The sequence below is a fragment of the Mangifera indica genome, chromosome 20 (assembly GCF_011075055.1).
Source record: "Mangifera indica cultivar Alphonso chromosome 20, CATAS_Mindica_2.1, whole genome shotgun sequence".
NCBI lineage: Eukaryota > Viridiplantae > Streptophyta > Magnoliopsida > Sapindales > Anacardiaceae > Mangifera > Mangifera indica.
The window spans coordinates 10429889-10455322 of record NC_058156.1 but is presented as its reverse complement, the minus strand read 5'-3'; the positions used below and the strand labels follow the sequence as shown (position 1 = coordinate 10455322).

The 25434-nt window shown below is 33.2% G+C and overlaps 1 protein-coding gene, 1 long non-coding RNA gene and 1 pseudogene across 9 annotated transcripts; all 3 read right to left on the bottom strand.

Annotated features, from left to right (window-relative positions):
* Window positions 1-5027: 5027 nt before the first annotated feature.
* On the bottom strand, window positions 5028-18629 carry LOC123204333 (annotated as a pseudogene).
* Window positions 6193-11816, bottom strand: LOC123204387. 6 transcript variants are annotated; one of them, XR_006499494.1, is made up of 5 exons: window positions 10960-11805; window positions 7625-7655; window positions 7211-7483; window positions 6969-7080; window positions 6193-6595 (listed from the first exon to the last, which is right to left on the bottom strand). XR_006499494.1 is itself a non-coding variant. In XM_044620992.1 (4 exons), the coding sequence occupies exons 1-4, from the start codon at window positions 11197-11199 to the stop codon at window positions 10150-10152; spliced, it is 396 nt and encodes a 131-aa protein (XP_044476927.1). In that variant the 5' UTR covers window positions 11200-11816; the 3' UTR covers window positions 9930-10149. The 6 variants fall into 6 exon arrangements, 1 of the variants encoding a protein (XP_044476927.1); XR_006499497.1 differs by lacking the exons at window positions 6193-6595; window positions 6969-7080; window positions 7211-7483; window positions 7625-7655 and adding exons at window positions 9930-10159; window positions 10309-10583; window positions 10711-10824 and having other exon boundaries at window positions 10960-11059; window positions 11189-11815; XR_006499498.1 differs by lacking the exons at window positions 6193-6595; window positions 6969-7080; window positions 7211-7483; window positions 7625-7655 and adding exons at window positions 9930-10159; window positions 10309-10583; window positions 10711-10752 and having other exon boundaries at window positions 10960-11059; window positions 11189-11815.
* Window positions 18630-22507: 3878 nt separating the features above from the next.
* LOC123204399 lies at window positions 22508-25156 on the bottom strand. Of its 3 annotated transcripts, XR_006499542.1 has the most exons (5): window positions 24806-25156; window positions 24305-24335; window positions 23883-24163; window positions 23677-23771; window positions 22508-23580 (listed from the first exon to the last, which is right to left on the bottom strand). It is a non-coding gene; the product is annotated as an uncharacterized LOC123204399 (long non-coding RNA). The 3 variants fall into 3 exon arrangements; XR_006499540.1 differs by lacking the exon at window positions 24305-24335 and having other exon boundaries at window positions 24806-25152; XR_006499541.1 differs by lacking the exon at window positions 24305-24335 and having other exon boundaries at window positions 22508-23299; window positions 24806-25152.
* Between the last annotated feature and the right edge of the window lie 278 nt (window positions 25157-25434).

Below are 25434 nucleotides of genomic sequence, written 5' to 3'. Positions count from 1 at the left end.
TTCATCTAAATTCTATTAAAGTAAAATATTAAAATTTAAGATTATAAATGCAAATGTATTATATTTTTTTCTTTCAAAAGATCAAATCTATTTTTTTTGGTGCAAATCCCAAGATAACTATTTTTCTAAACTTTGGGTTCAAAAAGAAAAAGCTAATAAATTAGCGTGAAATCTACCGGTAAAATTCAGGAAGTACAGTTGCAAATATGAAGACTGTGAAATCTACCAGATAATATTATTATTATTCTTCATAATGCTTTATTAATCTTAATCTTTTGCGTGATTAGGGTTGAATTTCAAAAAGTAACCTTTGAATGCGCCAATAAAACAAAGAGACTGAACTTTTCTTATTCAAGATAAACAAAGAGATTGAGACCAAATACTTTCATTTCTTCCATAAATTTCTACAACTTATTCCCCTTTTCTCATGTCTTTACACAATTTTTTTCATCAAAAATACTAAGAATAGAGGCAACTCAAGAATTGATATGTGCTTTGAATTGAAGAAGGGCTGATTGATCAGTTGTTAAATTTTTGGCTGTCATAGACAAGGTAGCCATGAAACAGTAATGCAAAAACAAATAGATGCACAACATATTGCCCATTTAATTGTGAGGTAGAAGTATGAAGTGGGATAAAAGAAAGGGATAAGAACTTATAACGACGAAAATTCAGCGTAGCTATGACTAGATAGAAACAGAGAAATTACGCGCAAAATTAGTCAACTCCATAAGTTCATGAAAAGAGAACAGGCGACTTTCATTTCCTACGTAAATTTCTGCCACTTCTTCCTCTTTTCTCAAGTCTTTCCACTTCTTCCATCAGGAAGACTGAGAACAAACACAGCTCAAGGACAGACAAGAACCCACCAACATGCTCCTTCAAACAATAGTTAATGGTAGGTTCGAAGCTACATTTGCTAATTTGTTGTAGCTACCAGTTTGATTGAAACATAAGTGGAAAACACCAAAAGTCAAGCTACCTAGTCTAATTAGGCGTGAAAGAAGGAAGAGTCTAATTTGACCCCGCTACAATACCGTTAGTTTGATACAGCGATTTACCCAAATTACAATTAATTTGATAGTGATCAGAATAAAAAGAAATCATAATTCTTATCAATTACCTGAAAGATGCCGACGAATCTTAGTCTGATTCCCTAAGGAAACGCACAGAAAGTTAAATCAACAGATTTCACAATCAAAAATACGCTTCCCCTTCAAAACGATAGTTGGTTTTGAGCAATATTCCAATAAACCTACAAAGACACTGATTATTTTCTGATATTTCAAAACCTTTCAATTTGTATGTATGTATAATTATTATAAATTTATGATAATAATTAATAATATACGAATGTCATTCAATTGAAAATACCACAACTGAGAAAAATCGACTAGGAAAATAAGAACTATTTCAATTGAACCTTGAGAGAATCGATATTTGATTAAGAAGGTTAAAGATTGTGATGTGTTCTGGAGTAAGAAACAAGCTAGCAATGAAATAGAGGAAGAAGAATCTAGAGAGAGAAAGAAATCAGAGGTGAAGACGGAAGAAGAAGAGGCTGAACAGTTCCATAACCAAAATTAGTTACACTGTTCTTATATCAATTCCCATTAGAAACGACATGGCTCCTGATGAAACGCAGCGTACAAACAGCTAAATTAGTGACCGTTGCGGAACGTCGACGTTTAAGTGTGGCGCTAGTTCAAATTCGCATCAGATTGATGTTGGAGAAGACGAATTTGCAGGATGGAAGCTGGAAAAGCCGAATTCCATTATTTAAAAAAATTATGGGAATTTGGTTTTGAGTCGTGCCTTTAAAAAAATTTCGATTTAGGCATTTGTTTAGTGAATTTTAGTTCTATTGTTTAATAAATGTGAGTTATTTTATAAATTATAATTTGATAAATAATTAATATGACAACGTTTAGAATCAGTCCCTTAAATACTAAAGGGTAGGGTTGGATTCCAACCGCTTTGAAAATTAGATCAGTTTAATTCAATTTGGTTTGAATTCATTTAACCCAAATTCGAATCGAGTTTGAGTTAAAGAGAGTTTGACTTTGTTTGACTAACAATTCGAGTAGATGATTTGATTCGGTTCAATCTTGGTCTGCGACTCGATTCAAACTATATTAAAAATTATTAAAATAATATCATTCTGTCTTTTATTAAATAAAACGACGTCATTTCATTAATAAGTCAGAATTTAAACTATAAATTTGAGCCACAGATTCAAATTATAAACTCAAGGTGTACTTGAGTTAAATCATTTTCATTTGAGCTGAACTCGAATCACCTTTAATTTTAGTTCGATAAACTCAAGTAGAGCTTGAATTGAACTGTTTTTTAATAAAGGCAATTTTCATGGAATATTTTTAAGTGATGTGGTGGGAAATGGTATGCTAGATATTAGGCTAATAATGACGGACTTGTCCATCTATAGTGAGAAATTTAAAAAACTCATTGTTAAAAGTATTAATTTTTTTAAATGAACTGACCCACTCAATTCAAATTTGAGTCTAGCCAATTCCATGATTTCAAGATCGTTAAAAGCATGTGCTGTTATGGTTTTGCAGGCACCTGCCCAATAAACTTTGAATTTAGTTGAGATGAATGCACATGAAGCATCTATCTCTGAGCTTATCTCATAATTTTATAAGTTTAGTCTAAGACAGAAAATCCAAACATATATTTTCACATCAGTTTGTATAAATACAAGTATTTGGATTGTGCATATGAGGGGTGCTTGGATATTTCTTATATGTATTGTGATGGCTAGTCCTTTTTCACTTAAACATCCGTTTTTCAAAGTATAGTCATGAAAGTTCTTGTCAGATACTGAATTTTGGTTAAAACCAGTGTTTGCAATGATATGCATATTGCATTTGTTCTGCTGAATTCTTAATGGCCAACTTTCTCTTGATTCTTTGTCTTTGTCTTCTCTCTGTCTATTTGGTTAACAAATTTGTAGATATTTGAAGATACAAGAGAATCACGAAACACTTGATTGTACGTGATGCATAGATTCTTATGTTGCCTGTAACAACTTTTTAGTTTTGATTATAGGAAGAGATTACTATGATAGAAAATTTATAGTCTTTTTTCTTATGGAGACTTTTAGATAATTGTAATTATAATATAAACAATGACAATAATCTTATTTTAAGAATCAAAATTTTATTGTCAATATTGTTATAATGATGAAAATATTTATCATTGATACTACATCTAGTGACGGATAAATATTGTTAAAACGATAGAAATATTCATCGTTGATGATACTATATTTAGTGATCGATAAATATTGCTATGATAATAGGAATATTCGTCTTTAATATTATATTTAGTGACAGATAAATATTGCTATAAAGACTGGGATACTCATCGTTGATATTATATATTTTTAACGACAGGACTTACATCTCTCGTTATTTATATTAACGACAAAACTTTTTTTTCTGTCGTTAATGCTTTTAGCGGCGGAGGCTATAACGATGGTTGACTACAGGATTTTTCCTGTCATTAAAGATCTTTAACAATAGAAAATGGACTTTTAACAACTAGTTTTCCTCCCATTAAAAGTCTTTTTTTTTTTTGTAGTGTATAGTCTTGCTCTATATGTGGAAAACCCAATACGGAAGAAGTCACGAGCAAATAATAAAGAAAAATTTCACTACGAACGAAAAAGAGATTTCTTTATTCTTTTTGCCTGAGTTTTTAATCTTAGTACTCTCAATTGTGTGGCACACACTCTCTCTTTACTTACAGTTACATAACTTTTTATATATAAACTCTAGTTGACAAAGTTTTGGTACATGTAATCCCTGGTGACTTTTCCACAAGAATTCTCACATGTTGTACCCACTTTTTTTATTAGATTAACAAATGGACCGGATCCTAACGTTTTCATTTACTTGAGTATAGTGGAAATGTTCATAGGTGAAACCCCCACACCCATATGAGATTTGTGATGGGTTACATGATTAGCCCCCTCTGCTATCATCACAAATCTCCTTAAAAATTCATCTTCCAAATCTACACTTCTTGAATTCAAATAACCTTTTACAAAATTTGAATTAACCTAATATGATATAAAAAATTACCGATTCTTTGTTCTGACCAACTATACATAGTTCTATGATTTAATTTATAAGAACTTTAATCTTTCATAACATTTGAAGATAGTTCATAACCCTCTTCAAGAACCAGTCAATTTCACCAAGCACACCAAAGTATAAAATTGTTCTACTCACTTACAGTTCTGCCTTTGCAAGGGGATCAATCTAATTTAGAAACTATATAATATTAAACAAATAGAAAATATAATAAATTTATAAAACAATATAGGAGAGAAATTTTTGTCTTTTATCCTAGATCTGGTTGATTGTAAAGCTGTTAAGTATTTTTTATTTGCCTAACATGAGACTATTAAATATATCTTCTAAACTATCAAATATTGGCTTTTGAATTATTACAAATATATTTTAATATTTAATAAACATCTCATTAATTATTTTTCTATAGGGATGGGAAGGGGAAGAGGAGGGAATGTTTCCCCACAGGGTTGAGATGGGATTCCTTGTCATCCTTGTATTGAGGATGGGGAATGGTTTTTCCTATGCAGAGACGTGAACTGGGATAAGGGTAGTCAATCTCTCTCTGACTTGTTGTCATCCCTATATATCAATTTGTTGGTGTTTTTGCCGTTCTTCTACTCATTCCTATGAAAACATAATTGCCTGTTTTTGAACATATAGGATGTTATAGCTTCAGTAGATTTAACAATAAGGGATTATATCTTACTCTTGTTTCTTGATTGATGTTGTTTAAATCAAGAAGGTAAAGTCTTCTTCTGTATTTCTTCTTAAATAATACTGTATCTGCAGAAAGATAAACAACATTACCAACAAGTAAATGATAAACTTGGCAAACCACATATGGCAGCTTCTTCATGCCAAATATTTGAAATTGAAGGTAGCCAAAATCCATTATTCAAACTTTAACTAGATAGATAACATACATCACTATACTGTTAACTGGCAGACTACATCTTGCTGAAACTGCAATTTGATCTTCTTGAGTTTTGCCAAAGCATCTTTCATATTGATTCTTTGTTCAGGTGACTCCATGGAACAATTCAAAACCAAATTCATGATGCTTAACAAGCATTTCACTTTGGCACCAAAACCATTCTCTTCTGTTAACAAATTACCATCCACAACTTCAGTTACTGCATCAGGCAATGATGCCTCCACTAAGCTCTTTAAACTCATTTCTCCAGCAAACATCTCATCTGTGGGCATCTTTCTTGTAAAAGTTTCCATTAACAAAATTTCAAGACTGTAGACATCTCCTCTTTTGGACACAATCCCCATTGATCCATACCCTAGTCAAAGGGTATTGATCCTCTTTAGTTACTGCATCAGTCTATTTCTTTTGAATGTGCCAATAAAACAAAAAGACTGAACTGTTCTTATTCAAGGTAAACCATTAGGTTTCTGTCACCACCACCATTCCACTGTGTTGGATCTTAGATCTGACTTTATATATTTTATTTTATTTTTGCTTTTGTTTCTTCTTTCATAACAAAAGCATGTGATGACTAATTAATTTGGATTTTGTGTTCCCCAGTGAGAAAAATTAATTTGGAGCCACTTATTATTGCAAACTTCACCTATTTGAGCCTTTTTTTTTTTAAAATAAGAAAAATTTTGCTCCACTCTCTTGCAGTTTAGCCTTTGTAAGGGGATTCATCTAAATTAGAAACTATGTAATATCAAAAGAATAAAAAAAATAACAAAATTTATGGAACTATAAAGAAAAGAACTTTATGTCTTTTATTTTAGATTAATTTGAATATAGAGCTGACGATTTTTGATACAATTCATTAATCTGACATGACATGTACTATTGAGTATTTTTTACATAAATTCTAATTCAAGTCATGTTCGGATCAATTTATTTGTGAATAATTATTTTTATTTAGCCACAGACCTCAGAGATTCCGCAAATTTCCCAACCCTGCTAGAGTGTTCGGCTACTGCTTCTGCTGGATAATGGTTCTGCTGCAGTTGGAATGTTGCTGGACAAATATTTCTGGAATTTGTGACTGCTGAAAATGTTACTGTAGTAAAGTGCGTTTAAGTTGCTGTGTAATAGAATATCTTGTAAATAAATTCAAGAGCAATGTACGAAAAATACTAATTGTATTGATAAGGTTTCAGTAATACAAATACAGCTCTCTGCTACTGTATTCAGCATAAAACTCAGCATTAAAAAAAAAAAAAAAAAAGACCAAGAACAAAAACTATCCAGCATTCGAGAGGCTAGAAACTCTCCCTTCACTCCCTTCTCCTCAAGTTTCTTCCCTTCCTTCCTCTTGATTCATTTCCAGCTTTTATTTTCTCTCCATAACCGTCTCCCATGCTCTGCTCTTGCCACGTTCCAGTCCTCTGTCTTTGTGGTCCAACCTTAATTTTTGCATGAGTGACACTTGTCCTGTCTCGTGCTTGTGGCTCTGTTGTCTCTTTCTTTCTTTTAACGGGTATATACATGTCCTATCATAGAAACACTCCTAACAAGATGCCATGCCCTGTGCAAGACAGGGAGCTTAAAAAACAGGGAATACATGGACATATGGAGAGCTGCTCCTTGTTTTAATTTGGAAAAAAAGATTAAAAGCATAATAAAATAAATCATCCAGAAATTGCAAGACATAGATGAATTTATATAGCAGTAGAAGCACAAGGTAAGTGATATATCTAATTACAAGGTGGTGGTGGATTAGAAAAACAAGGGTAATATGTTTGCATGAATATAAAAATTAAGAGAGCCATATACATTTGTTGGCAAGAACACATGCACACCAGATTTACAAAATGAGAAAAAAGAAAATCATAATATCTAGTACCATAAATATGAAAAAGTGGCACAGGCACCAGTCAATACAGTAGGACTGAACTTACATATCAACTTGATTGAATGTTGTCAACATTGCAAATGTATTCTGAGAGTCCTTCAATGTTGTAAAAACCCTATTCCGTAGCCTTGTCATAGGAACTTGCAATCATGCACAATCTGAAGTGACAAGCAAGATCATCACGGTTTCTTCAATAAGATGTTTTCTTAAATAATGTCTGAGAAAATAAAAACAACAGACATCCATGAACATTTTCTGGTCTAAGTAGAGAACCATGACGAAACTCACCCGTCTTTCCCTGTCCTTAGGTGGAAGCCGGGGCTAAGTTGCAGAGCACTTAGGAGGTGGCAGACAGGGTGCTTTAGGCTGCTTATCCATGACAGCTGCTGTTTCAACTTTAGGTTTTGGCTTCTCCTCTTCTATCTTTTCAGCAAGAGATGGCTTAGAAGCAGTCCTCTCTGGTATTTTCCTCAAGGGAGCTACATGAGCTACACCTTCACCAGACTTTGAAATGATAGCAATTTTGAAACTTGGTTCCACAGTTTTTCCTTTGGCTACAAGCTGCAAGAAATTAAAACACAGAAGTTAGCATCAACATTAATAAATCTAATCACAGCAGAGATGGGGGGAAAAGTAACCATTGTGCCAAAAGCTAGAAAAGTAATAAGAATAGACATTTTAGCATTCGCTCTTTAATCACACCTGCTTCTGGACTTGCAACATCAATTGTTACCTAGCAGGAGATTAACATTACAAGTATTAAGAAATATCCCAGTTTTTCCAATTCACTGGTAAAAGGCAAAGGCAATCCTAGATCAGATGCACAAAGCCAAGTCTTGGCTTGACGAACCATTACAAACCATTACAATTCAACTTTCACCAGTCTACTGCAAGAAGCCGCAAACAAACATTACCACAGAATTCAACCTCCATGGAAGCGATTAAAAAATTCATTCACCCTGAGCACAAACAAACTCAAGACAATAAATGGAACACTAAGCCAAAAAAATACAGAGAAAGGCAACTCACAAAAGCAAACACACTACAAAAAGAATGTTATAGACACTGAAAAACTCAAGGCCGGGAGAAGCCAACCCAGCGGCCACAAACCATTCCCTTGCAAGCAAACACACAATGAGGAACTACAACAGGAGAAGCAACACCACTCTAGCAAAAAAAACAAAAAAACTGCGGTTTTTTATCAACTAATTTGAGGAAGTTTTAGATGTAAACACTCCAGTTCTTTTCATTATACTTATTTTCAATCCAGGGGAGGAGAAGCAACGCCACTCAAGCAAAATAACTTATTGACAATAACGAAATTACTTCAGTATAAATTGAAAAATTGAAAATCATAAGTGAGTTGAAGACGAACATAGGATAGGAGAGACGCCGGAGAGAATACGAGTTCCCGTCGACCATCGTCAGTGCTATTATGAAGACAAACAAATCGATGCACTAACGATTCGAAGACGAAATCTGGAGAGTTCGTCGCGATTTTGAGCGCCGAAGAGGAGACATTTGAGACGTTGGAGAGGAGAAATTTGAGATGCCGGAGAGGAGACGACTTTCAGTGCCGGACTCATCAACGTAGTATGCCAACATTTGACAAGTTCTGTAGGTTAGGGATTCTGACAAGTTCTGGAGAAATTTGAGTATTAAATTTTACTTTCTATTAAATATTATTTAATTTTGATAAAAATATTTGGACTCGGTTTATAGTCTGGATATTTTCTCTAGGAACTGAGTTGGTTTAGTCTCATAAATCAACTCAATTTGGTTCGACTAAGCTCAAATATTTTTAGTTTAAATTTGCGCCTAATTCAAATAAAAAGCTTTTCAAATTAAGTTAAATTCAGGTTACAAGATGTTTAGATCATTATTGAAGTTCGATTTGAATTTATAATTTGGATTCATAACTCGAGTTCAATTATAAATTATTATTCAAATTAGTGGTTTAAATTTATTACTTAAATTCTTCAAGTTCACAACTTAATTACAAAATGATATTATTTTACCGATTATTTAGATAAAATAGTATCGTTTGTTATTAAGCTATAAACTTGAATTATCAATTCAAACTGAATGATTTTTTATTTAAATTAAACTCAAACCAGTCTTAATTTTGGTTCGACAAGCTTAAGTTAAATTATATTTTATTTAAGTTAATATAAACCCATAAAACCAATTTGGAGGTGTTTATAAGTTTGTTAATAAAAAATTCAAAAATTCATTGTTAAAAATATAACTTTATTTAATTTTAACAAGAATATAAATAATCTGATTATTTAAAATTTAGGGTTTATTTTTATTTTGCATTTATGTTATGGTATAGTTTTAGGGATTATATATATCTTGTTCTTGTTTTTTCATAGTGGTGGTCCATCAAAACCTCCAAAAATAATACAAATTTTTACTATTAGCAAAAATTTTTTATTGTAGTATGACAGTGAAAATTAGGTTGAATCCAAGAGAAATTTTATTATAAACTTCCTACAAAAGGAAACTAATATTGAGAGGAAGGATTATATATATATTTTTTTTGAATTAAGAATTTAATATAAAAATTCTAAAAAATTAAGAAAACCAAGCTAATTAAAATAATCTAGTTCAAGGGTTAAACATCCATTCCATAAATTTGATTTTCTTTAAAGCTAAAAGAAATTAAGATATTCAACAATAAAATTAACTGAAAAAAGCTTCCAATCATTTCCTTATTATCAAACAACTTCAATATTGAAAATAGAATTCTCATTCATTCAATAAGAGCTGTAAAAACAGAGAATGTAAATTTATTCAAAGCAACTATTCAAAAGCTTAAACGATTTAACTTGTTTAATTTCTTCCTAGTAAATTAATGTGAAAAAAGAAGATATCTAGTTAATTCACTTTGCCTCTTATTCTAATTTCTAACAAAAATTACGGATTGAGAGGAACTAGAAAACATATATGCAATCTCAAACCGATTCAACAAGTGAGAAATAGTAATTAATTGCATAAAGTCAAATTAAGGAAGAAATAATTACTTGAATATAAAAGAATTACGAATAACAACTTTACTTCTCACAACCAATGATGGAGACAGGGTCGTCTCCTTGAACCGAACTATAAAACTAACCGCTCATCTTCTACAAAGAAATGGCAGAGAGAACAAATAGAAAACTGCATAGAAGATATGTAGGTGCTCCCATTTTTTCCTATTTAACGTAAAGCACACCTTTGCCTTGTCATAGGAACCTGCAATCATGAACAATCTGGAGTGACAAGCAAGATCATCACCATTTCTTCAATAAGATGTTTTCTTAAATAATATCTCTGAGAAAATAAAAACAATAGACATCCACGAACAATTTTTTGTCTAAGTAGAGAACCAGGATGAAACTCACCCGTCTATCCCTATCCTTAGGTGGAAGCTGGGGCTCAGTTGCAGAGCGCTTAGGAGATGGCAGAGAGGGTGCTTTAGGCTGCTTATCCAAGACGAGTGCCGTTTCAACTTTAGGTTTGGCTTCTCCTCTTCTATCTTTTCAGCAAGAGATGGCTGAGAAGCAGCCCTCTCTGGTATTTTCTCCAAGGGAGCTACATGAGCTACACCTTCACCAGACTTTGAAATGATGGCAATTTTGAAACCTGGCTCGACAGTTTCTCCTTCTTTGGCTACAAGCTGCAAGAAATTAAAACACAGAAGCTAGCATCAACGTTAATAAATCTAATCACGGCAGAGATGAGGGAAAAAGTAACCATTGTGCAAAAAGCTAGAAAAGTAATAAGAATAGACATTTTAGCATTACCTATTTAATCACACCTGCTTCTGGACTTGCAACATCAATCTACTGCAAGAAGCAGCAAAGAAACATTACCACAGAATTCAACCTCCATGGCAGCGATTAAAAAATTCATTCACCCTGAGCACAAACAAACTCAAACTAAAGCCTAGTAGATATGAAAAGAATCAAACCATCAGATGTAAAAAAGGCTGTTACAAGGACAAAATAACAAAGTTATTCCCCATGCTCCAACTTTAAAATTTAAGAGCTTACCACTTGAGATGTCTCTAGCAGTTTGCCAAGCTGGTGAGCATGTGGCTCTTCATCATTCACCTTATCCAGCACTATGTACTCAACAAATATTTTTTGCTGACTGAAAGTTTAACATTAAAAAATGAGTTAAAATCTGAAATATCTCGCAAAAAGAGAGGGGGGGAGTCACCGAGAGAAAATTGCAAATTAATTTTCAAGAAACATTGTGAATCAATTGCTTTTGATGTACATGAAGTGCATTCATAAGTCTTTCCAGAGGAAAAGCTCGAGCTGCAGGCGTTTTCTGGCAACAAACTCTTGAACTGGTGCATGAAGGGACACAGCTAAGTTCAAACCTGGTAGATCACTATGAAGCTTATTGATAGCATGAACAATGCCAACCTACACAAAGATTAGATGCAATTGGCAGGCTTGTAAGTCAAGTGTCTCCTGCATTCATAAGCCATTACGCCATTTTAACATACTCAATGTAATATTTCTTAGAGATAAGCTTTGACAGTAGCTCCAGCCAATTACTCCTAGCAATAGACGGTGATGGAATAATGTCCTCCTCTAATGAACTCGACAAACATTCTCTAATGCTAGCCTAAAATGAATACGATTTTAAAAACTAATCACTTGAAATTCATGTACACGCACAAACTAAGTGTTACATAATTAAATAAATTAATCTAAGTAGTAATATTAATGAATATGGAGCCATCAATGCAAGTAACAAACTAGTGAAATGATATTACCTAAGTCAAGTAAACTCAAGACAATCACGTATAATTAAACATTATGATCACATAGGATTCAAATCAAAGATTGTGTTGTTAATAACAATGGAAAAAAAAAAAACAAAAAGCTATAGAGAAAATTCACCTGCAATATCTTGTCCATCAAATAAGCCACAATGGATGGAACGCTAAGCCAAAAAAATACAGAGAAACAAACACACTACAAAAGACTGTTATAGACACTGAAAAACTCAAGGCCGGGAGAAGCCAACCCAGCAACCACAAGCCATTCCTTTCTAAGCAAAAACACAATGAGGAACTACACAGGAGAAGCAACACCACTCCAGCAAAAAAGAAAAAAACTCTGGTTTTTATCAACTAATTTGAGGAAGTTTGAGATGTAAACACTCCAGTTCTTTTCATTATACTTATTTTCAATCCAGGGGAGGAGAAGCAACGCCACTCAAACAAAATAACTTATTGACAATAACGAAATAACTTCAGCATAAATTGAAAAATTGAAAATCATAAAAGAGTTTAAGACGAACAAAGGATCGGAGAGTCGCCGAAGAGAATACGAGTTCCCGTCGACCGTCGTCAATGCTATGATGAAGACAAACAGTTCAATGCACTAACGGTTCGAAGACGAAATCAAGAGAGTTCGCCGAGATTTTGAGCGTCGGAGAGTAGACATTTGAGACGTTGGAGAGGAGAAATTTGAGATGCCAGATCGACAGAGAAAGCCAACATTTGACAAGATCTGGAGAAATTTGAGTATTAAATTTTATTTTCTATTAAATATTATTTAATTTTGATAAAAATATTTGGGTCTGTTTTATTGTTCAGAATATTTTCTCTAGGAACTGAGTCGGTTCAGTCTCATAAACCGACTTGGTTTGGGTCGATTAAGCTCAAATCTGTTTAGTTTAAATTTGAGTTAAATTCAAATAAGAAGTTTTTTAAATAGATCCAAATTCAAGCTATGTGATGTTCAGATCATTACTGAAATTCAATTTAAGTTTGTAGTTTGGAATGATAGCTCAAGTTCAATTATAATTTATTATTCAAATCAGTAGTTTAAATTCATAGCTCAAATTCTTCAAGTTAGCAACTTGTTTACAAAACGACATTATTTTATCGATTATTTAAGTAAAAACAACATTGTTTGTTACTAAGCTACAAACTTAAACTATCAATTCAAATTATGAATTCAAACTGAACCATTTTTTATTCGAACTAAATTCTAGTTGAGCGGTGTTCAGGGTTAGCTTGGTTTATATCCATCCCTATTTATAGGTCTGACTTTTATTTGATTAACTATTTTAGTTTCTGTAACTTTTCCTCCACTTTCTAGCTACCTTCTTATTCTTTTCCTAGATCTTCCCTTATGTAAAATTTCACTTATTTTATTATTATTTATTTCTTGTTCATTCTGTGAATGTGAATCAGGAAAAAGTGAGATAAATATCCACTTGAACTATATCTCAGAATCCCAATGGCTGGAATTTGTTCTCCTCCCTATATATGCGGCGGTTGTCAAGTACACTTATTTATTCAGCCTTCTTCTTTTTGGAAAATATCATTACCTCCATTATAATTTACACTCCTTGCCAACAAGTCAGCAATGGCTGGAGCAATTTCATTTCTTAAAAGTGCTGAATAGAAGAACATTGCATCTGCTGATTTTCTTTCAAAGCCAGGGTCCTCTATGATTAGACCTAGTTAGTTGGATTGATTCTGCTGAAGCAAATCAATTAGATCATAACCTGTGTATTTATTTTAGTAAGAAAGCCACCTCAATTTTGATCCAGACATGATTAGGCATTAACAGATCCTTCAGGATGGGATTTCTTTTATAAATTTGTATCTTTGTAGGCCTGGTTCATGGCTAAACAATGATTATTTCTTTGTTCTGAACCTTTGCTATTGTAAAAGCATTGGAAGGAAAGGATTCTAGGTTGGCATCATCACTTGACTACAGGCATTCAAAATCATTGCTCGGATTGCTCTTACACCTGGCAAGTGTTCTGGAAAACTCATTGTTTTGAACAGCCTCTCATTGGTTCCACTCTGACTTTCAGCTTGGGCAAATAAAGCACAAGCTGACGTTATTTCACTATGGATAAAGGTTTTGGAGCATCAAGGCTTGTTGCTAAATCCCAGAACCCCAGAGGAAGAGATCTCTTGCAGTTATTAGGATGCCCCCACCACAAATCCCTCTGCTACATAGGCAGCGACGCACATCTCTGTTGAGTAAATGCACCGCCTATCTCTCTCGAAGTTTCCCTTTCCACAAGATTCCACAATTTTGCTCAAGCCTTATACAAGTTGCTGCCGCCTCTCTAAGAATCAAAAAACATGTGCACCGCCTATCTAGAATTCTCCTTCTAGACTCGCAGCAAACCACTACTCAAAGAAGCATAAGGTACTTAGGCAATGCTAATCCATTTTGGTGGTATCATTATTTTTATTTTTCATTTATGTTATGGTATAGCTTTAGTAGATTTAACAATAAGGGATTTTATATATATATGTATATATATCTTGCTCTTATTTCTTCATTGATGTTGTTTAAATAAAAAAGACAAAGTCTTCTTCTGTATTTCTTGTTTAAGTAATACTGCATTTGCAAAATCCATTATTCAAAGTTTAACTAGATAGATTATCATCAACTAGAAAGATCATAAACACGAAACTAAGAGCATAAATAACGTACATTACAACACCATTTATTTAGGGACCTCTTACGTCTTGCTGAAATTGCAATATGATCTTCTTGAGTTTTGCCAAGGCATCTTTCATATTGATCCTCTGTTCAAGTGATTCCATGGAACAATTCAAAGCCAAATTCATGATGCTTAACATGCAATTCACTTTGGTAGGAAAGCCATTCTCTTCTGTTAACAAATTACCATCCACAACTTCAGTTACCGCATCAGGCAATGATGCCTCCACCAAGCTCTTTAAACTTATTTCTCTATCAAACATCTCATTTGTGGGTTTCTTTCTCGTGAAAGTTTCCATCAACAAAATACCAAAACTGTAGACATCTCTTCTTGTTGAGACAATTCCTATTGATTCATACTCTACAAAGTTAAATTGAATTCATCATAACAAATAAATAATATTCTAATTGAGATTTAGAATTGAGACAATAAACATCACCTGGTGCCATATACCCCATAGTCGCTAGTGTAAGGGTTCGTGTCTTTGAATCTCCTTCGTCTAAGAGCTTGGCAATGCCAAAATCACTCACATGGGCAGTCATATCTTCATCTAATAAGATATTTTGAGGCTTCAAATCACAATGGATGACTGGTGTTGAATAATCATGATGGAGGTATTCAAGAGTCGATGCAACATCTATCATTATGTTCAACCTTTGTAGCATATCTAGAAAATAGTTGTGAGAATACAACCACTTCTCAAGACTACCATTGGGCATGAATTCGAGTATCAAGGCCTTAAAATCGATGTTACATCAGTTGCTCAAGACTTTTATGAGATTTCGATGACGAATGTTCCGTAGTACTTCACATTCAGAATCAAAGCTTCTAAGTACACTCTCTTCTTGCAAATTAAAAACCTTTATTGCAACTATAGTTCCATCTAAAAGTGTCCCTTTGAATACTGAACCAAAGCTACCAATACCAAGCAAGTTGCATTGGCTAAAATCATCAATGGCTTGTTGAATTTCAAGATAAGATGTTCTTCTCCATGTTGCTAAAGATAACGAATCAACTTGATCAATTGGAGAATGTTTTCTTCTATAATGACACTTTATGAAGACAAATGATACAATCATTGTCACTAAAACTGACAGAATTGAAGGCAAAATGTATTTCATTATCAGTGTTTTTGACCGTTTGATGGTGTCAACTTTGCAACGAGGAACCCCTTGCCTTGGCAAACCACACAAAGCGTGATTTAACAAAAAGGATTGAGCAAAAAATTTTTTGAAATGACCTTTGCTAGGAATTTCCCCTTGTAAATTATTTACAGAGACATTGAAGTTCTTGAGATAGGTAAGTGCCTCCAATGATTTGGGAATTTCACTTGAAAGACTATTGTTAGAGAGATCCAAGGATACCAAGCTCACCAGTGCCCCAAATGTGTTGGGTATGGCTCCTTCAAATCTATTGTCTGCCAAAGATAGAGTTTCCAGAGATTGAAGGCCCCCAAGGGTGGTGGGAATGTTTCCTAACAAGATATTTTTTGACAAATCTAGATCTCTCAAGACCATCAAACTCTGTATACTTGGAGATAAAAAACCACTCAATGAATTCGATGACAAGTTCACTTGCAAGATATACTGAAGAGTCCATAAGGATGGGGGTATGCTAGAGTTAAATTTGTTGGAGCCTAACTGCAGATCTCTCAGAGAAGTCAAATTCGCCATGCATGTTGGTATTGGTCCAGAGAGCATATTATCATTTAACAGCAGTTGATCTATCATGTGTAATTTGCAAAGCTCGCAAGGAATGAATCCCAAAAAATTATTTTTATTTAGCCACAGACCTTGGAGATTCAGCAAATTTCCCATCGTTGTTGGAATAAATCCGTTCAAGTCATTTTCCGAAAGATCTAACCTCATCAAGTTATGCAAGTTACCCACCTCTATAGGAATGCTGCCCCTGATCTTGCAATTACTTGCAACAAAAATTTCTATAGTTGCAGATAAATTGCCGATTGAAAGTGGTATGACGCCATACAGTGGATTATAACCCAAGATTAGATTCTTTAGTTTCCTGCAATTTGTCAAAGAAGACAGAAAGCTCCATTCTGCAGTTGGTGATTCAGTGGTGAAGTTATTGGACCCCAGATGAAGCCCTTCGAGGAATTTCAAGTTGCCTAATGTATTTGGAACAAGCCCAGAAAATGAGTTGGAGGACAGATCTAGCTTAACGAGCTTGGATGCATTGGTGATGGAGGTGGGGATTGTTCCAGTAAGTACATTTGACCCTAAGTAAAGAGCCTTCAAGTTGGGAACCCCATGGCCAATGGTTAATGATAGATAGCCTGAAAGGTTATTCGCATCTAGAGTAATCCTAATTATGGTTGAAATATTGAAGATTGAAGCTGGAATTACACCACTTAAGCTATTGAAACCTAGAAATAGATGTTGAAGATTTTGCAAATTGCCTATCTCCTCTGGAATTTCACCTGCTAAAAGGCAAAAATCTAAGTAACCGGGAAACTGAAACATTGAAACGTCTCAAAGATATAGGAAAGAGAAGCGTATAAATATTAAAATATAATGGTTATATATATTTTGATTATTTTGTGTTACTTTAATTACTTGATTTTGGATTTTTCCATAACCTAAATTAACACACTTTTGACTTTATCAACTCAAGGTATGTTAATGCATATTTATTAACAATATCATACATATCATTTGATTAAATGATTTTGAATAAAAAATAAAGTAATACCCAATTAAAAGGTGACACATTATTTGTGTATTTAAATTGTGTATAAAAAATGTACACACATAACATTGCTCTTTACAATAAATATACTTTATCTTGATTAATGAACTAAATTAATTTATCATTGATGTATAAAAAATGAATGGAACTTGAGATGGTCAATCTAAATAAAGAGTAATGTTATGTGTCATCAAGAGTAATGTTATTATTAATTTAAAATTATTCAATTATATGATAACATATTATTTGTATATCTAATTTTGTATTAAAAAATATGCACACAATTTTATTGCTAAAGAGTAATGTATACTTTATCCAGATTAATTTACTCAATTAATTATTGCTTACAATAATTATAACTGCTAAATTATTGTAAGCAAGAGATAAACATAAATTTGCCAAAACATTTATTAGATATTAAATAAAATGAACATGGAGATTACATTTTATAGTCTTATTGACAGTCAAATTATACTAGGATGAGAATAATATCTAATTACTTGATAACAAATTATTTATATACTAAAAAATGTTTTCATATAGTTTTATTGATAATGAATACACACACCAGCTAAAAGTAAATTATGCTTACAAAATATGGTGGAATCATACCTTCTATGTTGTTTTCATCAAGAGCCAACCAGGTAAGCTTACTCAAATTTCCAATATTTTGTGGTATGAGTCCTGTAAATTTATTGTACGACAATGAATAAACAACAGCCTCGCTGCAGTTGCCTAAACTTCTTGGAAGCTGGCCAGAAAGTCCGTTTAAAGCTAGAGTTAGCCATTCAAGTTTTGGAAGACGATTACAGAGACCATCCGGCAGACTACCAGACAAAGAATTGTTGCCTAAACGGAACACTTGTAGCAAGGAACAGTTGTAGATGCTGCCCCAAGGTATGGAGCCCGAGAGTAAGTTACTTGCCAAATAGAAAATTTTCAACCTGGTGAGCTTCACAATCTCTGGTGAAATGCTTCCTTGGATGTAATTGTTGTGTGACCACAGGGCCTCTAGCGTAGTTACATTGAAGAGAACATCTGGGATGGAACCTGAGAAATCATTAAATTCAAGTTTCAGGATTTGGAGTTTGGATAAGAGATCGATAAATCCCGGAATACCTCCACTTATTCTATTGTTACCGACAGAGAAGACTCTCAGTCGGCGTAATTGTCCCAGTTCATTTGGCAGATGACTATGAAAATTGTTGTAACTAAGATCGAGATTCACCAGGAATGAGAGATTGCCCAGGTGTGGAGAGATGGTGCCACCGAGATCCATGGATGAAAGGTTCAAGACTGTGACTCTTTCATGGTGACCACCACAGGAAATACCAATCCAGTTACAGAATGGATTAGAAATGGACCAGTTGTATGCCAGTACACTGTAGGGATCGGAAGTGATATGTGATTTGAATTGAAGAAGAGCAGATTGATCGGTTGTTAAATTTTTGGCTGTCACAGCTAAGGTAGCCATGAAACAGTAATGCAAAAACAAATAGATGCACAAGATATTCCCCATTTAATTGTGAGGTAGGAGTATCAAGTTGGATAAAAGAGGGGATAAGAACTTACATATGACTCTGTCTAAATGAACAACATTTTGTTAGTGGACTGTATATTTTCATTCCACTTTCATTTCTTACATAAATTTCTTCAACATCTTCCCCTTTTCTCACATCTATACAAAATTTTTCTATCAAAAAAACTGAGAATAGAGGCAGTTCAAGGATAGACAAACCACAAACTTTCTTATGTCTTGACACCATTTTTCCATTAAGAAGACTGAGAAAAGATGCAAGTCAAAGATAGACAAAGACCCACAAACATTTTCACATCTTTACACAATTTTTCCATCACAAAGACTGAAAACAAACATAGTTCAAGGATTGACAAAGACCCACAAACATGCTTCTTCCAACAATAGTTGTTTTAGCTACCAATTTGATTGAAACATGAGTGGAAAACACTAAAAGTTAAGTATCATGGTCTAATTAAGTGTGAAAGAAGGAAGAATTAATCTTAGTCTAATTTGATATAACTACAATATCAAACTCGGTTTGCAATTGTAATTGAACTTGAGTTAAATTTATACTCAGTCAAGCGTGAGTTTGGCTTGGTCCAAATCCACCCATAATCAAAACATAAACTTAAACATTTATAATTTAAATATCTGAAAACATATTACAATTGTCACGCTCAGTCAAGCTTCTTTTGTGTTTATATATACATTTACTTGCAAAAAAAAAAAAAAAAAACCAATATAAAAACTGAAGAACATCTATACACTTGTATAAAGCTGAAAATTAACTTGCAAAATGGATAAAGAGAAGCAGGTCTGTGCAAAGAGCACAAAAACTGAAGAACAGAGAAATGCAACAAAGAATGAACAAGTTGTAATTAAAAGCTTTCCGTTTTCTGGAGAGAATTAGAAAAGCATTACATGATCTCTGCTCTGCGATTTACTCAAATTCCAATTAACTTTTCCTTTCGTCTACATAATTATTATAAATTTATGATAATAATTAATAATATGCGAATGTCATTCAATTGAAAATACAAAAACTGAGAAAAATTGACAAGAAAAATTAGAACATTTTCGATTGAACCTTGAGAGAATCGAAATTTGATTAAATAAGGTTCAAGACTGAAATTGGAGAAGATGGATTTGCACGATTGAAGTTGGAAAAGTTGAACTAGTAATGGCATGCATAATTTGATTTATACTCTAAAACTGGACCAAAATACTTAAAAATTATAGTTTGATTTGGTTTTTGTAAACTGGTTTAATTTTGGTTAATAAATTTTTTAAAAACAGGTTTTAGTTTGGATTGCAGTTTGGGTAATTTTTAAATAAAACCAAACCATAATCTTATTTTTAAAATACATATATATAACTAATTTGACAAAACTTTTCAATAAACAACTTGTTTTTTCTTCATATTTATGTTGTCATTTTTTTTTACATGTATATTATACACATATATTTCATATTTATTTTACATATTTAAATTAAGTTGTAAAAAACTATAATCTAATTAATTTTATTAACTAACATTTTTTTTAAAGTGAATGATTTTAATATATTAAAACTATAATAAAAACTAGATTGTCAACAATTTTTCTTTTTTTAAACTATTCTTCTTCTTCTTTGTCGATTATGCTTTTTCTCTAGCAATTCGAACAACTTGAGGTTAATATCGAATTGGTCATTTTGGATTCAAACTAAATTTGAATTGACTTTAATTCAACTTCAGCCTGAATCCATATAATCTTAGATGTATATATTTTGATTAGTAAGATGACATACTTGAGATGAAAATACATAATTCAATCCAAATTATATTAAAGTAAAATATTAAAATTTAAGATTATAAATGCAAATGTATTATATTTTTTTCTTTCAAAAGATCAAATCTATTTCTTTTGGTGCAAATCCCAAGAAACTATTTTTCTAAACTCTGGGTTCAAAAAATAAAAGCTAATAAAGTAGCATAAAATCTACAGGGTAAAATTCAAGAAGTACAGTTGCGAATATGAAGACTCTAAAATCTACCGGATAATATTATTATTATTCTTCGTAATGTTTTATTAATCTTAATCTTTTGCGTGATTAGGGTTTAATTTCAAAAGGTAAAGAGACTGAGACCAAATACTTTCATTTATTCCATAAATTTCTACAATTTATTCCCCTTTTCTCGTGTCTTTACATGTTTTTTTCATTAAAAAGACTAAGAATAGAGGCAGCTCAAGAATTGACAAAGACCTACAAACGTTCTCATGTTTTTACTTAATTTTTCCAATAGGGAAACTAAGAATAGACATAGTTCAAGGATAGATGAGGACCTACAAACGTTCTCACGTTTTTACACAATTCTTCCATCAGGAAGAATGAGAACAGACCAGCTCAAGGGTAGACAAGGATCCACAAATGTTCTCACATTTTTACACAATTTTTCCATCATGAAAACCAAGAAAAGAGGCAACTCAATGATAGACAAATACCCACAAACGTTCTCACTTTTTACACAATTTTTCCATTGGGAAGACTGACAACAAACACAGCCCAAGGATGGACAATACACACACTGCTTCCAACAATAGTTAGAGTAAGAGGCCTAGCTCCTTTTGCTAAGCTGTCGTAGCTACCAGTTTGATTAAAACATGAGTGAAAAACACCAAAAATCAAGTAACCTAGTCTAATTAAGTGTCAAACAAGGAAGAATTAATCTCAATCTAATTTGACATAACTACAACACCGAACTGAACTCAAAATTGTAGTTGAACAATAGTTAAATTCATGCTCAATCAAGCTTGAGTTTGGCTCGGTCCAAATCCGCTCCTAATTAAAACCTTAACTTAAAAATTTATCATTTAAGTCCTTGAAAACATATTACAATCGTCAATCGAGGCCAAAAGTAGTTAGATTGACCATGGGAAAGAGGGTGTGAAGAAAATCAACAAAAGAGGGAGATGAGGCACATACAATGAGAAGAGGGAAATTGTTTAACAACCAAATATTGGAATATTGGAATTATTACAAATACTACAAAAAAAAAAAGGAATATTATTGCAAACTTCACCTATTTGAGCTTTTTTTTTTTTATAAGAAAAATTTGGCAAAATTTATCACTCAATGAATTCGATGATAAGTTTACCTGCAAGATATATTGAACAATCCATAAGGATGGGGGTATGCTAGAGTTTAATTTATTGGAGCCAAACTGCAGATCTCTAAGAGAAGTCAAAATTCGCCATGCATGTTGGTATTGCTCCAGAGAGCATATTATCATTCAACAACAGTTTATTTAACATGTGTAATTGGCAAAGCTCGCAACGAATGGATCCCCAAAAATTAATTTTGTTTAGCCACAGTCCTTGGAATAAATCTGTTTAGGTCATTTTCCGATAGATTTGAAGGAGTTTCCATCATCGCGAATAACAAATAAATCACTCATTTTATCTTTGCTTCTTGGAATTATGCCTATAAGAAACACATTGACTCCTAAAACAAAAATCTTGGCCTAAAGTAACCAATAAATAAAAAATAAGAGAGAAACCATTGCTTATTGAGATGTTGGATGAAGGTGTGTGTCTTTATGTCTTGACATCTTGTGTGCTTCTATATGAGCTTTGCAAGAAGAGGAGGTCAATGGGTTGAAAGGAGTTGTTTGATAGAATGATGAGTAAAGAATGCAGGCCTAATGAATATAGCTATACGTACCACTTTGATGAATTGGTATTGCAAGAATCCAAAAGTTATACAAACTATGGGTCTTTATTCAAAAGGAATTAGGCCAGGCCTCAGATTGTTACTTATAACACATCGTTAATAAGTCTTTTTCTTACATGTAAAGATAAATATGCAAGGAAACTATTTGGGGAGCTGCAACTGAATAATGTTCCACCAAATTTAATTATATATGATATTTTTATTGAGGGGCTCAGCAAAAATGTGCTATTGAACTATTTCAGCTGAAAGTTTCTGTTTTTGTTTTTTTAACCAAAAAAAAGATAGAAACTTTCAGCCTGAATTACAAACCATTGCAATTAATGTTGCAGAATGTTAGGTACCTGCTAGACTTCACTGGAGTTCTGGAATCACTCCGCTCTGTTGCCATGAGTCTTGCTTAATGGGTGAATACTAAAAAATGTAATATGAGGGAAATGTATATGGCTGCTGGAGTGTTCTGCTACTGCTTCTGCTGGATAATGGTTTGTTGCAGTTGGAATGTCGCTGGACAAAGATTTCTGGTATTTGTGACTGCTGAAAATGTGTAGTAAATAAATACAATTAGTATGAAAAATACTAATCGTATTGATAAGGTTACAGTAATACAAAGACAGTTCTCTGCTACTGTATTCGGCATAAAACTAAGCTAAAAAAAAGAAACGATAACATAAACTATCCATCATTCGAGAGTCTGAAAACTCTCCCTTCACTCCCTTTTCCTCGAGTTTCTTCCCTTCCTTCCTCCTGATTCATTTCCAGCTTTTATTTTCTCTCCATAAGCATCTCCCTTGCTCTGCTCTTGCCACGTTCCAGTCTTCTGTGTTTGTGGTCCAACCTTAATTTTTGTTTGAGTGACACTTGTCCTGTCTTGTGCTTGTGCCTTTGTTGTCTCTTTCTTTCATTTAAAGAGTATATACATAGGTCCTAACACAGAAACACTCCTAACAAGATGTCATGCCCTGTGCAAGACAGCGGAGCTTAAAAAACAGGGACTACATGGACATATGGAGCTCTGCTCCTTGTTTTAATTTGGAAAAAAGATTAAAAGCATAATAAAATAAATCATCCAGAAATTGCAAGACATAGATGAATTTACAAAGCAGTAGAAGCACAAGGTAAGTGACATATCTAATTACAAGGTGGGTGGTGGTGGACTTGAAAAACAAGGGTAACATGTTTGCATGAATATAAAAATTAAGAGAGCCTTCTACATTTGTTGGCAAGAACACATGTACACCAGCTGTACAAAATGAGAAAAAAGAAAATCATAATATCTAGTACCATAAATATGAAAAAGTGGCACAGGCAACAGTCAGTACAGTAGGACTAAACTTACATATCAACTTCATTGAATGTTGTCAACATTGCAAATGTATTCTGAGAGTCCTTCAATGTTGTAGCAACCCTTTTCCGTCGCCTTGTCATAGGAACCTGCAATCATGAACAATCTGAAGTGACAAGCAAGATCATCACAGTTTCTTCAATAAGATGTTTTCTTAAATAATGTCTCCGAGAAAATAAAATCAATAGACATCCACAAACATTTTTTGGTCTAAGTAGAGAACCATGACGAAACTCAGCCGTCCTTCCCTGTCCTCAGGTGGAAGCTGGGGCTCAGTTGCAGAGAAGGTGCATTAGGCTGCTTATCCAAGACAGGTGCTGTTTCAACTTTAGGTTTTGGCTTCTCCTCTTCTATCAATTCAGCAAGAGATGGCTTAGAAGCATATTTTCTCCAAGGGAGATACATGAGCTACACCTTCACCAGACTTTGAAATGATAGCAATTTTGAAACCTGGTTCCACAATTTCTACTTTGGCTACAAGCTGCAAGAAATTAAAACACAGAAACTAGCATCAACATTACTAAATCTAATCACAGCAGAGACGGGGGAAAAAGTAACCATTGTGCAAAAAGCTATCAAACTAATAAGAATAGACATTTTAGCATTCCCTCTTTAATCACACCTGCTTCTGGACTTGCAACATCAATTGTTACCTAGCAGGAGATTAACATTACAAGTATTAAGAAATATCCCAGTTTTCTAATTCACCGGTAAAAGGCAAAGGAAATCCTAGATCAGATGCACAAAACCAAGTCTTGGCTTGACGAACCATTACAAACAATTACAATTCAACTTTCACCAATCTTATGCAAGAAGCAGCAAGCAAACATTACCACAGAAGTCAAGCTCCATGGAAGCGATTAAAAAATTCATTCACCCTGGGCACAAACAAACTCAAACTAAAGCCTAGCAGATATGAAAAGAATCAAACCACAAAGGTTATTGGAAGAAAATGAAATACCAATTAAACAACTTTTCCCAAGAAATACAAGGAAATTTCCAGGCCTTCCAAAATCACCAATGAAGTTTATCCATAGATTAGCACAGATGTAAAAAAGGCTGTTACAAGGACAAAATAACAAAATTATTCCCCATGCTCCAACTTTAAAATTTAAGAGCTTACCACTTGAGATGTCTCTAGCAGTGTGCCAAGCTGGTAAGCATGTGGCTCTTTATCATTCACCTTATCCAGCACGATGTACTCAATAAATATTTTTCGCAGACTGAAAGTTTAAGATTAAAAAATGAGTTAAAATCTGAAATATTTAGCAAAAAGAGAGGGGGAGAGTCATCGAGAGAGAATTGCAAATTAATTTTCAAGAAACATTGTGAATCAATTGCCGGAGAGGAGACGACTTTCGACGCCGGAAACATCAACAGAGGAAGCCAACATTTGACAAGTTTTGTCGGTTAGGGATTTTGACAAGTTCTGGAGAAATTTGAGTATTAAATTTTATTTTCTATTAAATATTTTTTAATTTTGATAAAAATATGTGGGTCTGTTTTATTGTTTAGATATTTTCTCTGGAAACCAAATCGGTTCAGTATGGAAAACTGACTTGGATTGGGTAGATCAAGTTCAAATTTGTTTAGTTTAAATTTACGCCAAATTCAAATAAGAAGCTTTTTAAATTGGGTTAAATTCAAGCTGTAAGATTTTAAGCTCATTATTGAAGTTCAGTTTAAATTTATAGTTTGAATTCATAACTTGATTTCAATTACAATTTATTATTCAAGTCTATGGTTTAAATT